The 18,697-nt window shown below is 36.4% G+C and overlaps 1 protein-coding gene across 1 annotated transcript in view; it reads left to right on the top strand.

Moving 5' to 3' along the window:
• Nucleotides 1-18,697, top strand: part of malrd1 (MAM and LDL receptor class A domain containing 1) — a 50,515-nt gene that overhangs the window by 16,119 nt on the left and 15,699 nt on the right. The window contains exons 16-20 of the mRNA XM_041968823.1: nucleotides 61-308; nucleotides 2,952-3,237; nucleotides 9,354-9,599; nucleotides 10,879-11,036; nucleotides 16,706-16,886. Coding sequence (XP_041824757.1) covers nucleotides 61-308; nucleotides 2,952-3,237; nucleotides 9,354-9,599; nucleotides 10,879-11,036; nucleotides 16,706-16,886 — 1,119 coding nt within the window. The remainder of the gene's footprint in view (nucleotides 1-60; nucleotides 309-2,951; nucleotides 3,238-9,353; nucleotides 9,600-10,878; nucleotides 11,037-16,705; nucleotides 16,887-18,697) is intronic.

The raw sequence follows: 18,697 nt of genomic DNA, 5'->3' as shown, positions 1-18,697 counted from the left end.
ATAAATATGTAAGATAACCTTGACTGATTTCTTTTCCTATCATTTTTGTTTTTTTTTCAGAGGGCTTTAGTGGACGCTGCAATTTTGAGTTTGACCTCTGTTCCTGGCGGCAATGCCAAGAGGATGACTTTGACTGGCTGATCAAAGCAGGCAGCACGCGGACTCTTGGAACCGGGCCCTCCAGTGACCACACACTTAGAGACCCCTCCGGGCACTACCTCTACCTGGAGAGCTCTTTCCCTCAGGCAGTCGGTGACACCGCCCGCATAATCGGACCCTTATTGAGCAGCAGGAGCTCAGAGTGTAAGGTCAGGCCAAAGGAAGAAGGCAGATTAAGCATATAACTAAAAGCAGTTTGGCCTAATGTTGGCAGTTATTTATCAATTAAAGTCTTATTTCACTGTTTAATAAAGAATTTTAAAAAGTTGAAATGTAACATTTTGAATAAACTTAGGTCAGAGCTGTATTTTGACCAAACAATAATAAACCCAGAAAATAACATTTTACACCAGGTTCTACTCTCACAATATTGCTTAAATTGTACAAATGTCACCTTATAAAGTGCAGTGAAAAAAAATGTAAGTAAGTAAAAAAAAAAAAAAAAAAAAAAAAAAAAAAAAAAAAATATATATATATATATATATATATATATATATATATATATATATATATATATATATATATATATATATATATCAAATTGAATGGTTACACCTGTGACATCACTGACACAAATACTGAAATGAAGTTGGAGAATCTAATTTTAGGTCACTGAAGCATCAGCTAATGTCTTTTCCCATTGTTTTCTGCATAGCCTTATTTTAACAGCAGCCTGAAGATACTGCATATGTTTAATTTGTATTTCATTGAGCCAAACCAGAGAGAAAGAAAGTATATTTCAAGGCCTACTTGAGTAATTGTTGCACACATTTGAATTAATTTGTATGCCACAATAGTGAGCTAAAAAAATTGTTTTTTTTTTTTTTGTAATATGCATAAAATCAAAAACTAACTTTGTTATTTAGTAACCCATAGCACCTACCACTCACTTCTTAGGTAAATCTTTCTCGTTAAAACTATATGTTAATGAGGAAGTTCTACAAAAAAGAAAAGGGGATTTAGAAACGAACAAGTGCTCCACCAACACCTTTGTCTGCCCCTTTTTGCAGATCTTGATTTTTAGTAAATGCTCAGGTTTAAATTTCCTGATTTATACTTTAATGTCTTAGTGAATATAGACAATAAGCCTATGGATCATAATAAACCTCATAAAAAACACAGAGTATTGGTATTGAGCACGAAATAGTTTATTCTCAATAGTTCACTTTATTGCTGATTTTGATCCATAAATAGCCTAATGACAAGGTTAAAACGTTTCGTTTTAATGTCTTAGACCCTTAAATATGAACACATTTTCGGTGGCTTTCATGTAGAGTGAGCTGTGTCTTTATCTTGTGTCCATATATGATCTAAAACGCACAAACTATTTATCTCGCCATCCATTTTCCATACCAACTTATTCCAGTGCAGGATAATAGTTGTGATGGAGCTTATTCCAGCTGCTCTCAGGTGAGAGGCAGAGGACACCTTGGACAGGTCATCAGTTCATCACAGGACCAATACAGCAACAAACAACTACCCACAATCACTCCAGGGGTGAATTTAAGAAAGCAAATTAATTTTTCAAAACAAATTTACACAAATTTAGTTAAAATACAGGAACAAAATGTGGCCTGCTTGCACAACACTGTATTGTGTGTGTAATTTTAATTACTATGACTATCACTATTCTATGGTCCACATTCTCTTGGATTGAAGACTTTTGTATATTTAAATGGATAACATTTATAATTAGAGTTTTAAGGGAATTCATCCATACACAGCCTGAAGGATGCATGTAGATTTGAACATCTGTCCGTCGATTTAAAAAGACCCTATTTGTATGAACAGAGTAACTGCATGTTTAAATTTTTACCGGGATTCATGTTGAATTGATTCCTGTCTTACGAACATAAGAGTCATATCCATGTTCTTATCTCTCAGCGAGAAAGTGCATATGCCAGCTTCTCAAAATGTCCAGATATGTTAAAGTTTTTTAAAATTTTCCATCTCAGGAAATTATTTTTAGAATGATGATCTTCTACTTGTCCATACAGTTAAAAATGGATGTAAATATAGGGCAGTTAGAAATTGCGTGTGTGCTTGTGCACTGGTTTTGTGTGTCCTTCCAGCCTCCAACAGCAATGATTTTTTTGATTGACTGCCCTGCTTGCTTTGTGTCATGTCTTACCCCACTCCTGACCTGTCAATCAATCACACAGTCAGCAAAAAGGCACAAATGAATCCAAAGGGAGGGTTACACAGGGTGAAGTAAAAAGGAGAGAAGGACAGAATCATTTTCTCCTTAGAGGGAAGGAGTCATAGTGCTTTCGTAGCTTATTAGCGTGTCTCCATTTTGGAAAAAAGCTTATAAAACATCAATACTGCAGTGCTGCATGATGGAGAAACAAAGTTTCTCTAAAAAAGTGTGCAAGTTCTGTGCCTAGGTGGATTAAAAATGTATAAATGACTTTTGTGTGCCTATATTTTCAGTTTTTGTTTTTTTGTTTTTTTTTCTATTATGCAACAAGGAATGGCAATTTCTGAGAAAAGGAAATGTGAAAACAGATGATGGAAGAGAAAATGGGACTGGACAGAGATCTAGAATGCATTATTTAGAAAACTTGCCATGGACTGTGTTTACATTAGCTTTTAGATTACAACACATTTATTTCAGCAGTCATTTTCAGCATTTTGAATGAATCTCTGAGTTTCTCTGCAATGGTCCAAAATTAAATAGTAGCTACAGCTTTTTGTGAAATTCCAATTTGTTTTTGTGATGTATTATAAAAAAAAGATGATTAATTTCAGAGTATATCAGATTTCTTTCTGATTTTCTGTCTGTTGTCCAGATGCGTTTCTACTTTCACATGTCTGGAGATGGCATCGGAACTCTTAGCGTGTTCACCGAAACTGAAGGACACCTTCATCTCCTGATGAACCTGACAGGAGAACAGGGCAACTACTGGCAGATGAAGGAAATCCCACTGAGCAGCTCCAGAGACTTCCAGGTTGTGTTTGAGGGCAAGGTAGGCCGTAGCGAAAAGGGAGACATCTGCCTGGATGACATCATATTCTCTCCAGGATGCCTCCTAGCCCCCTCAGCTATAATAACAGACACCACTTCTCCCCCAGCAGGTACACATGTCACTTCTCTTTTTTCGTTTGTATCTCAATGACGGGTTTGCTCATTCCTACATGTCCACTTTGACACAGCTGGAAACTTGAAATGTCCATGGACTTCTTTTCAGGGTCTTCTCTCATTTAAGAGAACACTATTTATATCAATAGAAATATTACACAGTATACGAATTGATTTTCTTAATGTAGCTTCCATTTTTTTAGCAATACCAAGCTTGGCAGTGACTTTCTGAAGGTCAGCTGGTACATTACTTATATGGAACCTTCCCAAAAACTACTGTGTGGTTTTTTATTACAGTCAGTACATTAATTTATTATCTCTTGAGAAGAAATGCTAAATTAGATGACCCCTTAACTTATATTTAGTGCTGCTTGTAGGAACAAAGGATCACTTATTTAGCAAAATAAATTATCCTAAAATGTACAAAGCAAACTTTCATTCCTGTGCCTCACAGGATGAATAGTAATAACCCTGGTGAAATCCAACTTTCCATCAATCACTACCATTGCAGTAAATGTTCTTTAACTTTTCTTTGTTTACTGCTTGTCAGCAAATACTAAGATGATAAAACACAGAGCAAAGATGGTCAAAAGTACTGCTTTATGTTTTGTAATTACCTGTCATATTCCCCCTTGTTCCCTTCTTAATCCAAAGAGAACTGCATCTCTTTTTGAGTTTGTCTACCAAATTACTTTCTAATGTTTTTCCTTTAATGGAAGTTTTGTTTCCCCTTTGCACATATTGTAACGGAAAGGATAGGTTGTGTCTACACCACACATTTTGTCATGTCATGTCAGGAAATGCATGGATGCTAACGGTGGCTCCATTTCCTCTTTTGAGCATGTTGGTTCACTGTCATCTGTTACTGGGACAGTTAATGGAGCTGAGCCAACATTAATTCCACCCATGTTTTCCCATCCATGACAGGAACAAATGTCTGCTGTGAAGAAAGTATCCTGTTTATATGGGCCTATAAAATCCAGTGAGACAAAGGGTGTGTGTAGTGTCACCAGATAACAGTGGTGACCTTTGGTAGCTTCAGAGTAATATAAAGCGCTTAGCTTCCCAGTAGCAGGTTGAGCCAAACACACCACATCTTACTGCTCTTTGCATAAAAGAATCATAATTAAAAAACCTCCTGGAGTTGACAGCTTGTACGTTGTCTGAAAAAGACTGGTTGCAGATGCAGGCCAAAGTGAAGCAGGAACATATTGGCTTCTATTATTTCCTCTGAGATACTTGGCCATTTAATAATGTCCTCTTAATACAATTGTGTCAGGCACTGTTGGGATTTCAGTCCTTTTCTATACTTTAACTAAATAGCTCCACAGCTGTTTCTATTTAGGGCTGTTTCTTTTTATAAGACTTTTATCACACATTAAAAATGATTACTAGAATGAGAAAATGTAGCTGCAAAGACACAGGTACCAAATTAAATTAAGCTCTAGATTTAAGAAAAATATGATTGCTTTTCTGAGGATTTGTAGGGGTCTAGTGACTTTTATTGAGCAGGAGATGGTCAGAAAGGGGGTCAGAAAGGGATGGTTGACATAATACAGCAAAGGGCCCTCAGGCTAGGACTACCAGTTGAGTTAAATGCTGCCCCAACTATCTTCAGGAAGACAGTGTACTTTAAACAGTCAGAGAATGATGTTAATATTTCACTTTCATTTTCTTGACTAAAACATCAGTCAGGTCTTGATAAAACTGATGCTATGACAATATTTTTATACAGCACATTTTATTACATGTAAATGTGATTACATGTGATAAAATGGGGTGGTGGTAAATACTGCGGCTTCAGAGCAAGAAGGTCACTGGTTTGAGCTTCGGCTGGGAAGGGGTTGGAACAGTTCTTCTTCGGGGACTCCAGCTTCCTCCCACCGTCCAAAGACATGCATGTTTAGGTCTCTCTACAATCTCCCTAGGAGTGAATGTGACTGGTGGTTTGTAGACTGGTGACCTGTCCAGGTTGTACTCTGCCTTTCCCCTAATGATTGTTGGGATAGGGCCTCTGTTCTGCAGGTTTTGGATGTTTCCTGCTGTGACTCTGTATCTTCCTGCTGTGTTGGAGCAGGGAGACATTTAAAACCTGCAGTCGTTAATGACAAAAAGCTAAACACCTCCGTGTTAAAGCATTGGCAAAATCAAGCCTGCTATTATCTGCATCGCAACTATTTGTAGGAAGCCATTAGTCTGTTTGACGTTCCTTAACATCCCTTACTTTTTTATGAGGAAAGTCTTTAAAAGCAAAAGAAAACAACAAGAGCTGATTTATTTCCAATGTCACTTTGGATATAGTGGAGCCATTAAATGTATTGCTCTTCTGTAGAAAGGGCTGAAACTCTCTAAGCTATAGAAGACTTCTCTTCAGCTGCAGCGTGAATGTAAAGGATTCTCTTTCTACTTTCTTTGCTGTCTCCCCGTCTGATTGCGTTTGTCTGTATTACAGTAGAGCTCACAGTGATTAGTCTCCAGCAGAGCCGGACTTTTAATCAGTCACCAGTGTACAGTAGAAGTAGTGTGTGGTCTAATATCTCATGCAATAAAACATGCTAATGATAATTCATTGTAAATGCAGTTAATTACAAGCAGTGTCTGACCAACAGTTAATCACTTTACTCTTCGCTCAGCTAGACGTCTTTTATGATATCAGAGATCCAGGAGGACCTTGTTATATCTGTTCACAAGACGGTAATTGCTGCTAGCACAAGATTTCCATCTTTATACATTTTGCTAACAAAGTCACTGCAGAAATCGTGGAGATTTACATTTAAAGAAGTGGTAGAAATAATACTAAAGCCCACAAAGCAATAAGAGAGTTAGATGATTTCTTATCAAACTTGGATTAGTATTCTAATGTATGCATACATTTATCCAGTGCTTCATTACTAGATTAAATAAGTCTGACTGAATCAAAAAAAATTAGGAAATTAAGGAAGTTACTCTAAAGAGTGGAGGCATGTGAAGCATTTCTTGGAGGTTAAGTCAAAGAGGAACACTGCTGCCCTTGTAGTAAATGAGGTTCATTCTGCCATTAAGGAGCCAGAAGAGAGAAGAGCTGTGGATGAAACCTGTTCTCTGTTTGTGTTGGCAGCTGCAGGTTGTAGAGGATGAACAGTAACTAATGAGACCAGAGACAGCAAAAACTGTAATTATATACTGCTCCCCCCCAGGGGCTTTCTCTTCCACAGCTTTATATACCATCACATGAAAGGCCAATTGGAAGTAGTGTGTGACTGAATATTTATAATAGTCTATAATTCATGTTGTTTATTTGCTGGGCACATGTACATTTGTATATGTGTTTATATTTGTAATTTACTGCATAGATGTAACTTAAAATAACCCAATTAGATGCCTTCTTCTGCCACAACTATAACCACAACTGCCCAGTCCAAACCAACACTTTCCCTGACATCACCAAAAAGTCATACACCAGTGTTGCCAATGCTGGAGAAAAGGTGGGTGAGGTGTCTTGCCGAAGGACACAGTAGGCTGGGATGAAGCAGGATTCAAGCAGCCAACCTCCAGGTTGAGCAAGTTATTTGACAACCTGCTCTAAACTAATAGTGAAACAGCTGAATAATGGAACTTGTATTTTCATGGTATGTGTCTGAGCTGTCAAGGATTCAGTCAAAGGTCACATGTATCCATGCACTCATTAATTTCATCTGTACAGGTAAAAGTTTGTAAATAGTTGAAGAATAATAAGACAGTTGTTGGTAGTGACACTGAGCTCTCTGTCACTGCAGCTCTGTACGAAGTCAATCCACAGAGTGAAACTTTAGCTCTTTCAGCTGTGTGCTGTTGGCTCTGCTAGCGTGTTGCCAGGTCTATTCTGCATTTCAGCCTCAATTTTCCTTAAATAAATCCATTTTTTCTTGTTTTCATTGTTCCTCTTGTCTACATTTTAAGTAGACAAGTCCTGAAAATTCTGGCTTCCAGGAAAGATGCATTTCCATGACAAAGGCAAAACAGTTTGCTAGCTAGTTGCTAATCTGAGGCTAATTCATTTTAGTAGGTCCATTTGTAACATTTGAGCATTAGAGGCAGGTTTTTTTTTGTCTGTCATACTATAACCTCAGTTCCACTGTGTCATGGATTCATGATCTATTGCACATTGTATATATGTAGTAGATATTGCATATATAATGTTAACAGTCTCTTGTAGTATGCACATTACTGCAGAACCATTACGCTGTTGTACCATATTTATATTATTATATCTTTTTATAGTTTATTCCACTGGTGTTTTTATTGGGTGTAAAATGAGTATTGCACAGCCTTCATATCCGAATGCATTTCACTGCTGTCTTGCATGTGTATGTGACAAATAAACTTGATTTTGACTTGAACTTGACCTGCCCTAAAGTCCTGAATAGAGAACCACTTAAAAATAGTTTAATAGTCTAGTTCTGCAACTCAGTCAATTACAGTTCTCAGCCTTTTTAAGGAACCAACTTATATTTAACTTGTTTCTGTGAATATAAAATTAACTTTAATCAAATTTAAAAGTTTTGTGATGCCTATTAAAACTGTTTATTTAAATAAATTATAAAAACATGGTTAAAAGTAAAATTCACAGCATTTACTAGTTGATTATAGATCATAAATTCACTGTAAAGAAATAGAATCTTTAACAAGCCCGATAAAGAAGGTTTGTCATATAATGAAGAACTTTTGGCATCTTTTAATGGCACAACTTCTCTCAGTTTTTCTTTTTGACTTTAAAATGTAGATCTACGGCAACAACCATGCACCAGAGGGCAGTATGCCTCTGATGGTGCCTGACCTTCACACAGTAGGTGAGGCTGCAGGACCCTGAAGTTACCTATGTGACAGAATATGTACTGGAATTAATGAGCATGAATAATTTAGTCTACATTCATGATTCAAACTACACTGTAAATGTTGTAAGCAAAATGTAATGTTGCAAATATAAAAAATCACCTACTGCTTTAGTATGGGACTAAGCAGCCTGGCTGAACAGTCAGGATCTGTGGCTTCCTGGCCTGTTATGTTCCTTTGTTGGGGCACATTTCTTCTGGTCCTGTGCATCTGAAGAGAAACAAAGGATTAGGAAGGACTTATACCCCTTTCTTTGCTTTAATTACAAGGACCACCCCTCTTCATCATGCCTCATCTCCCTTTCTAACACTCCTTAAAGCTAGGCTCTGACCCCACTGGAATGCTTGGCTCCAAAAGAAGCAGAGTCCACCTCCTCAAGTCTTGCCACCAATGATACAGAGATTTGGGCTTACAGCTCCATGCTCCTTTGTCTTGCTAAGCCTCTTAAAGAGCCTTTGATGCTGCATTCAGACGGTGCTCTTACTGTTGATTTCTTATGCTCTGAAGTTAATACTTGTCTTTTTTGTATAGTTTAATCCAGCAACACACACAGTAGTTGTTTTATAGAGAGGAAAAATGTTTTATTAACACACAGCTCTTTATTGCAATGTCCATTTCTTAAGGGAATAGTTTAGCACGTGTTAGCTATCTGTTCTAAATATGGAGGTGCAGACAGCAACTTGTTGTAAAATCTAGAAAAAGGGAATAAAACAGCTAGTCTGTACATGTTATGTGGAAATTTACAAAAGCCACTGCTCAGTATCTTAAAAGTTGTGAATTTTTCTTATGTTAAAATGCTTCCTGTTTGGGTGTAGGAAAACTAAACTTACTTTGTTATTGAATGGGTTAAACACTGACTATATAACATGTTATTTTCTGATTCTCACAGCTCTGTTCAATAGGATTATGCTGCCAACAGTAAAAAAAAAAAAAAAAACAGATCTGTTGTTTCTCCTAGTTTTCCATCTTTATGCTAAATTAGAATAACTGACTCCTGAATGTAGCTTCATATTTTGTGTAGAAAGAGAAAAGTATCGTATTCAAATTTCACTGTTGGGATTATTTAATTCTTTTAATGTGCCATATGTCACATGTTTGACCCTGAGGCCTCTGTTTCTCTTAAATAACAAAGTATTAACATGACTCAGCATATTTGCTCTGAGACCTGGCATCAATGTCAGCCTGCATAATCCTTTACAGCATATTGTATTACTCTACAAAATAGGAATATATTTGTTGAGTCATGTTGTCTTATTTCCAGGATCCTGTCCTTTGGGCTCCATGCTTTGTGAGAATGGCAGGTGTTTCAGTCCAGAGCAGAGTTGTGACTTCACAGACCATTGTGGAGATGGCACAGATGAAAAGGATTGTGGGACTTCCTGCTCTTTCGAGAAGGGTCGCTGTGGCTGGAAAAGCTCGCTGGCGGATAATTTTGACTGGATACTGGGTATTGGATCGATCCAAAGCATACGGCCTCCATATGATCACACACTAATGGATGAAAATGGTATGTGTTTATTACTCCTACCATTTATTATTAGCTGTACACAATTAACAAGCTATTTTTCTTTTTATTCTCAGTCTTATGGCAAGCTGTGCTGATATTATCTTCTGTTTTGAATGATCATTGTATATAGTTTATCAAGTTCAGCTTCACTTCTGGCTGATTTTACAAATAGAATGAAAGTTTCTCACCTTTTACAGCCAAATTGCAGCAGTAGCTCTCCACAGTATTTAATTCAGGACTCAGACAAAATCAATGAGCTATTTCACAGTATGTAAGAGTACAGCAGCAGAGCATACGAGTGATTGATGCACTGCTGAAATTCCATTATACAAGGTGCATGGTAAGGAGATATATACATGAATAAATAAACACAAATACAAATTTGCTTAGAAAGAGCTTTTAAAGAGGTGCTTCATCTAAGCACCTTGAATGCAACTCTGAAAAGTTCACTCCTGGCTGATTCTGAAAAACATCTGGTTACTGAGTCAGTATTATAGAAAACAAGCAGAAACAAGTAATAGAAGTAATGGAAGTTCATTATATCTTAAAATTCAATCAATGTTTACAAATGTTCCCTGACAGTCCTGCTCTGGCTGCTTTGTCAATGATTTATTTACGAAAGTTAAAGATTATTTGTAAAATATCCAAAATTGTCTGAGACACTTTTGCAGTGAAATCCACCTGTGTTTTGGATGATTTTAATGTTAAATAGTAAACATAGGAAATTTTAATTTTGCTGTTAAACAGACAGGGGTAAACACTGATGCTGAGGAAAAGATTAAATAATTTCTCATAAAGGCAGCTTATATCTGGGGTAGGAATACTGGGTTACACTATTAACAATAAAAGGCACAAAAAAACATTACTTAAAGTACAAATACAGACCATAAAAAAACAATTTAAAGAAAGCTGAAGAATAATAACTAAAGTGCATATAAAAATCAGCAGACCATATGAGCAACAGATCTGAGCTGTTACTGAAATTGGCAAGTCTGAGTATTATTACAATATATTTAGACTGAAACAAGGACACATCATGGAAGATACTCTATTTAATTTTGTCTTCTGACACTCAGTCTATTTCTTTGAAAAGATTTTAACTTGACTTAATAACCTTGAGTTTTCCCTGAGTCAGAAAATTGTTAGAAATTGGAGGGTGTGTCCAAGGTTACGAGGTGACCCCTGAACCTCACTACCCTGACATTATCTTCATGACATTCCTGTAATAAATGTCAGTGTCCTCCTTCTACATCTCTTCTCCTCTTTGCTCCCACTGTAGGTCATTTTGTCTACTTGGAAGCAACACCAGTGGGACTGAAAGGTGACAAAGCTCATATTAAGAGCTCAATTTGGAAAGAGTCAAGTGCAATCTGCAAACTCTCTTTCTGGTACTACATTTCCCATATGGCCTCAGGAACCATCCGGTTACTTATCAAGGTAAACCTGTTTTGATCCAAATCTGTTTGCATAAATCTGTAATGACAAGAAATTGTTCCAGTTTGACACAGTTCACACAGTTGACACACACATCATATTTGCTCTGCTGTTTGGTAGCTTTAGTAATTAGAAAAAAGGAGAGATGTAGCTGTCAGTCTTGTCACTATTGTTTGATCTGTGAAGTGTGTGTAGGGGGTGGAGGAAAAAGATGAGGGTCATTGTCACTCCATCTCACAGAGCGGTCCCACCCTACTATCTGGGCTCAGTCCACCGCTGCCATTTCTTAAGGCTTCCTAGTAAGGCATCTAATTTGTGCATGTGTGGTTAGGAAATTTAAACTACATGCTTTTTGCTGAATAAACTGACCTGCCTGCATCCTTTTCTCAACTTCATTTAACTTTGTCAGGTTGATTGAGTCTAAGTGTAAGTATTGAATCATTCATCCTTGTAGAAAGACAAACTCTTGTATGAGCAGCAAACCCATTATTCTTAGTACATCCTTGTGTGTGAATCCCTAGAACAATTTTTTTGATGCTCCAGAAATAGGTAAAAAAAAAATATAAAAAATAGTGAGAAATTATAATAAATAAATATATATATATATATATATATATATATATACACATAGAAAGAGCGAGAGAGAGAGAGAGAAAGAGAGAGAGAAAGAGAGATGTAGGTTTCCATAATTAACAAAAGTACCATAGCTGATTTTTTTTTCTTAAGAGAGAAAGTAAACATAACTTTTTATTTTAATTATGTATTGAATATTCTTCTAATAAGTGTGACTGGACACAACCCTTGTTACATTTTTAATACACTGCTCATACACTTATTGTATCACCTGTAAGTGTGAAAGTTTTATGCACTGATGCTTATTTTAATTACCCAATACTCTCTGTTATTGATTCTACCTTGCAACCTGATTCAGGTGGGGTCTTGGAAATTCAAATGATGGGATTTGCCAGGTTTTTAGTCAGGCCCTGTGGCTCTGAGATTGATTATATGACTTTCTGAGAGGGAGAAGATGATGAATGTATGTGGACCGTTTTACATGTTCTATGCTCTCACTTACGGATGGAAAATGTAAAATTTAACCTTTTTTTGAAGGTCAGCTCTTGTTTAAATGACATTAAAATGAGGCAGTGAATCCTTACAGAGACTGAGAGGGTGGTAGTTTCACATGTCCTCGTGTGGGAGTTTAGAGAGTAAGTGATGTGTGTTGTCACTGTGTGTTTGGGAGAGAAACACGCAAAGAAAATTAACATCTGAGTCCCATTTTATATTGCAATAGCTTCCCATTACACATAAATGATGTCAGGAGCATGTATGACTCCGCAGGTTCAAAAACAGATTATGTTTGCATTGAGCTAAGAGCTATAATATACCATTTTTAGCCTTGATGTTGCTGGTGTCCAAGCTGCTGCCTTAACACAAACAATGCTCATCTGCAAAAGCAGACTTGGATAAACACACACTCACACACTCTAAAAGTAGCAAAGAGTAAATGCAGTGTGAGCCTTCTTTAAGGTTTAAGTACAAAGGATGTTATAATGACACCAGAGATGCAGAGTAGACAGAGGGGAATACTTTTACCTGTTTTATTGTAAAGGACTCAATAGACCCATTTATTTATATCTCCTGGCATCACACATCACATCATCACACATTGTTAAGTGTCAGAACTCAGGAGCAAACTGGACTGTAAAAGTAAGATCTCAGTCTTAAATTTAACTCGCAAATCAATGCAAGTTTAAAATGTAAAAAGGATTATATACACATATATACATATATATATATATATACACACTATCGTTCAAAAGTTTGGGGTCACTTTGCCATGGGATTCAATAGGGAGGTGACCCCAAACTTTTGAATGGTAGTGTATATATATATATATATATATATATATATATATATATATATATATATATACACATATATAAATAATATAAATATTACAGAGAGACTAAATAACATGTAAAATCTAAAAAGCAGTTATCTAGTTTATTTGCTTTTGATACATATTTCAAACAACTTGGCTCATGAGCAACATAACAAAAGAATAGAAAAATAAAATTTGATAAAAATCTGAAAACCAGTCAGCCTTGGTTAATAACAGTGAAGTCACATGACTGTGTAAAGAAGAAGAAGATTTCGTACTTTACAAAGACTGTGTATCAAATACAAAAAAAAAAAAAAAAAAATTAGAATTCCATAGAATTAAAAAAAAAAGGGAAGGGGGGTCATCCACATATTATTAACAGAAATAGATGTAGACAATATATAGAAATATCTGTATGCAGAGTACAAGAGTGAAAACAAGTGGTTGTGATCATCAGGCCTCACTGCATAGCTGTAAACACAGTTTATTAAACACCCGAGTAGCACTCCATGCATTTTTGTTGTTTGATCCACGGTTTATTACTGCTTTATTTATTTATTTGCGTATTTGTTTAGTTATTTATTCATTCATTCTTCATTCATTTATTAAAAAGAAACTAAATTTCTATCATACAAAGAAAAAAAGATAAAAAAATATATATAAAGAAGACCAAATTCCAGAAATACTGCATCTTTTTTTGGTACCATGCCTCTCAAAAGGTCAAACGTCAGTATCTGTAGTGGTACATAAGAGCATTAGTTCACATGACAAGTGTAACTTTCTGTGAAGATACCATTAATGCTGCATAACATATAAAGGTTTTGGAGCTACATTATGCTGCCATCCAAATGACATGTTTTCAGAGAAGGTCATGCTTATTTCAGAAAGAATTTCATTTTGCACAGCTGACTGTACTGTAATTACTTTAGCATGTTCTGGATTTGAAGCATAACTACAGCACGTCACATTAACAATACTAATATTCCCTCTGCGTTGTGATGTTTTCTGATGTAGCAGAGAATAATAGAGGATGTACTCTGAATAGAAGGTGAGTTGACAGAAAAACAGCTTCCAGCTGCTCTAGACAATGAAAAAGCAATGAATACAAATTGGAATTTAGCTCAGGGGAACATTCAGTATGTGATTAAGATATATGGAGATTTCAATGTGCAATAAAGGAGACATTTTTTTGTGATTACAACTTTGTTCCTTTGCCCCCCCCCCCCCCCCCCCCCAGGGATGGTTAAAATTAAATGATTGTATATGCACTTCTCACTCTGAGCAGAGTGAATTTGTGTTTGTGCTGCTCGGACTGCGAACTCAGGAAATAAAGCTTTAAATTTGATCCAATAAACACCTCAACTGATGTGAGCTATGGGTGCCCGCATCATCCACAGGTCTGTCGCTCTTAGACTGCTTTTATAGAGTGAGCCTTTACTCAGCGATACAAATCTGAATGAGTCTAGCTGTAATGCTATTTATTAATCTGTGCTGTACTCTCGCTATAACAAGATTATTTCAAGCCAGGGCCCTACAAACAGGGGAGACAGCCTATGCATGCCTCACCCAAGGGTGCATTTTAATAGGCTTTCAAACTGCAGAGTAGAATGTGACATTGCTTGTCCTTTGGTTTTCAGTGCACTAGACCAGGACTCTTCTTACTGCAGTCAAGCCCCTGGTTACATATTGCAACTTTAAGTACAGCAATAGTGAGATCTAACCAATTAAAAACCGATTAAAAAAGTCTGACTATTAGACTCATGAACACTGGTTTAACCACATAAGGACTCTCCATATTGACTTGAAGCTTAAATAGATTTTTAACAATCACTTGAATAACCTCCAGCGTGAAGCAGTGTAGAAGTATGTGTGTGTGTCTGTGTGAGCACATAAATTCTAAAAGATCTCACTAAGTTGGATAAGATTCATAATAAATCTCTTTCAGGCCATATTGCCAGTGCTTACCACCACAGAGCTGTCAGGTTGGTGCAAGGCTTGTGTTCGTCCCATCAGGGACTGGGCTATAATTTGGAAAACATTTAAGTATAAAATTTAGGAAGAGGATGTTTCTAGTAAAGCAGTTATTAGAGTATCTTCATTACCTCATTTTGGTCTACTTCTATTTGGAAAGGACAGCAGTAAAATAACCACTTTAGCAGCAGGGAGACACACTGGTCAGACCTGCAGTCACAGGAGACAACACTGAGCCCATTTCACACAGGCATCTGAATTAAAATTACAACGTTATCATACTTTATGGAAACTGTATTCAGGTTTTCATAATGAAATGATTATGATAAATTAGACTGGTAAAAGATGCCTTAATATTCTACAAGAAGCCAGTCACCCCGGCTGTATGGTGCACACAATTACTACAAACTAATCTCATGTGTTTTGATTTTTGCCTCTCTTTGTGCTCCTTTTGTAACTTCTAGCTCACGTTTTACATATCTTTTGTGTTTGTTTCTTTATTTTTTTCTTTTCATCCCTTTTGCATTTGGTTTTCTTATGTTTCCTACAGTTAGTTTTCATTTTTTTTTGTATTAACATAGCATCTATTTCTATTTATTTTTTTGTTTGTTTGCATCTAGTAGCAGCCCTTCTTTGGTGTTTTTCAGTGTGTCACAGCTGTAGTTTTATCTGTATTTACAATGACTTTTTATTCATTTTTGTTTGCTGTCCATTGAAGCTGACTTCATCTCTTGCATCACATTCTGGTCTTTTTTTATTCTCCATGTAACTGTGGAGTTCTCTCTGTTGCTGTTTCGTAGGTGTAAATTGGTTGTTTTGAGCAGTTTTGCATCTCTAAGGTTTCTTGTCTTTTTGGTGTTACATCACTGACATGCCAACAAGAAAAACCTTTGTCTTTCTGTGCTCCCAAGCTTGTGCTTGGTAGGCCAGCTTAGTCTCCACCCACAGTTTATTTTAGTTTATTAATTGCTTTTGTTTTTATTATCAATTTCATGGTTTTGAGCCATGAAAATGAAAAAGTATAACTTTCCCAGTAGTTCTATGAGGACTCATGTTGACACATGTAAAGATGCTTTAATGAATTTAATTAAAACAGTATTCAGTCTCAAATATTTAGCAAATTGATAGAAGACTAATGGATCAGTTATCCAGGTTTGAAAATGTAGATTGCAGACCTAGATACTCCCATATAGTGTGCAAAAGATAAATCTTCCAGAGAGAGAGAGAGAGAGAGAGAGAGAGATGTATTCATATGTCTTTCTGCCAAGAGGCAAAACAGAGAAGCTATTCTTAATATAATGTGAAATATCTTTATAAATGTCTCATTGATGCTCTTGAAGTGACATTAAAAACCGCCAGTGAGGTGCTGGCTTGTAGAGAAAAGTCACATTTCCTATTTCAAAGCTGGATTAATCATGATTTTTAGTGTCTGGGAAGTACCATGGGAAAACGCAGAATGGGCTTGCAGGAGAATGTACTTGAGGTTTTCTTGTAATAAGTTCCATATGTGGCATAAGAGAAATCCATTAACATAAGTCTGGGAGAGCAGGATTTCAGGCTAAAAAGCAGGTTTGAACAAACTTATTCATGCTGTGCTAACAAGGCTTTAATGACTCATCTTAGATGGAAGTTACTTTTTCCCAGCAGCATTTTGTCGAAAAGTAGTTTCAGGTCATTGTCCCTTTAAGTTATTCTTTATTGACAAGTTGCACAAATGTAGAAGATTATGTTTCTGACTGATCATTTTCACATGTTCAAACCAGAACAGTATGTGAAATGATGCCTCGTGGTTCTCTGTACCATCTCTTTTCCAAAGACGGAGTACGACCTAATGGAGGTGTGGAATAAAACAGGGCATCAGGGGAACAAATGGAACCAAGCAGTGGTCCCTCTGAGGAAGCTCAGGAACTTTGAGGTGATATTTGAAGGGATCCGCTTCAGGGACGTGAGCGGCGGAGCTGCACTGGACGACCTGGAGTTCATTGACTGTGCTCCAAGTATGTGACATGAACCATCATCACACAATTTAACAATTTTCTTTTTGACCAAACCCTGTTCTTTATTTTTCATCATTTTCCACATCATCCGATGGAGAAAAACCGAGGCGCTCGACTCCAAACCTGCATTTGTTTTGACCTTCTGAGATTGTTTTCTACATTTACTTGTCAGAACAAAATCAAACACAAATCTAAACAGTGTGTGCCGTGTAGTGATTACCAGATATCAACTCAGCTCTGTTTCTTGAGCAACTGTTTTGATTCTCCTATTACCTCCAACTGTCCAGTTTATAATAACTCACAAGGACAAGATCATTTATGGCCCAGATTGTCTTTGTGTGACATATTGGCTCTGTAATTCTGGACTTTTTTTGTCAGTCCATTACCCTGTGCTTTGTTTAAACAGCTAATGTTGTTGCTTATTTGGGGTGTTGTTAACCAAAGATTGTGTTTCTAAATACCAAGGTTAGTGTATTTAATGGCAAAACAGAATTTCAGCCTTCCAACATGGGAAGAAATTAAGTATCCTAAGAAGAAGTCAGACTTCCTAAACAGGATATAAAGCATGAAACTAACTACTGGCAGAGCTTTATTAGCTCTTTTTTTTATCTTATAGTAAATGATTATTGGCTGCTGATGAGAATTTAATGCAAGAGCAAAAAGAAAGATTGTGAACTTTCAAACTTCAATGAACAGGGTTGGGAGTATATGAATATGAGGAGGATGAAGAACAATACTCTGGGCTGGAAATGTGACCTATTTCTCCCCTAAAAATCTGAACGGCTCACTGAATGATGTTTATTGTGACCAAGGGGTTTAAAAATATGTCTCCATAGGTCCCCATAAATCCAGCCCCAGCCCTGGACATAAGTGGTTCTTTGCTCTGGTCTAGCAAAGAGTTGGTGCTAGTTTAGTACCAGTTTTTTAGGGTTGGAGGCAGAGCTTTGGCAATAAAAACAGAAGAAATGGTTTTAAGTTCTAGAATAAGCCCACTTGTTTGTTTTAAAGGTTATTTGTGAGCATCCTTGTGTGGTTTGTGACTCTTTTGCCTTCCTTCTGGCTGGCCGGTTTACTTCTTGAACCTCAGTTTGGAGAAGAAAACCTCTCTCTAGTGTTGTGTATGTGGCTCCCCATCCCTCTGAAACCATCACACATCATTCAAATAACCTCAGCTAAAACCTTTCAATGCAAAGAAGCTGCTGTGAGCTTTTTTAACTGAACTGATCACAGAGAGAGCTGACACTATGTTGAATATTTACAAAAAATCCACAAATTCAGCAGGAAATGCAGTCCCGTTAATTGAATCCTTTATTTATGTCCAATTTTTTAAAACTGACACAAGTCAAGTACAATCAATATAAGTGAATGGCAAGTATTGGAGGTGGAAAGGTTTTAAAGTTTCCACTAATACGGAGCACTGAATTCAAGAGTTTTATAAAAAATCTCACCACCTGGCAAAGTAATCAGAGTGGTTGGTATTCAGCAAACCTTTACACATAAATTATAGATGCCTTGTGCACAAGGAAAGTATAAATCTTCTTATTGCCTTCTTTTTAATATTTAAAACTAGTTTTAATTACACCAAACCTTCAAATATTTGTACTCATTTCTTGCTAACACATATTTTAAGCTAAGAAATCTTAAGCCTAAGTTGTCTCTTTTAATATCACTTAAAGAATTAAATTATGTCTTTGTAAATGCTGGATTAAAGTAAAGTAGCATATAGGTAGAAGTGACTCAGAAAATAGAAACTTGAGTGAAATAAGTGATATAAGTTCTGCCTATATTGCATAATGTGAACTAAAGGACAT

The sequence above is a fragment of the Melanotaenia boesemani genome, chromosome 18 (assembly GCF_017639745.1).
Source record: "Melanotaenia boesemani isolate fMelBoe1 chromosome 18, fMelBoe1.pri, whole genome shotgun sequence".
Taxonomy (NCBI): Eukaryota; Metazoa; Chordata; class Actinopteri; order Atheriniformes; family Melanotaeniidae; genus Melanotaenia; species Melanotaenia boesemani.
This window is presented reverse-complemented; position numbering and strand designations above follow the sequence as displayed.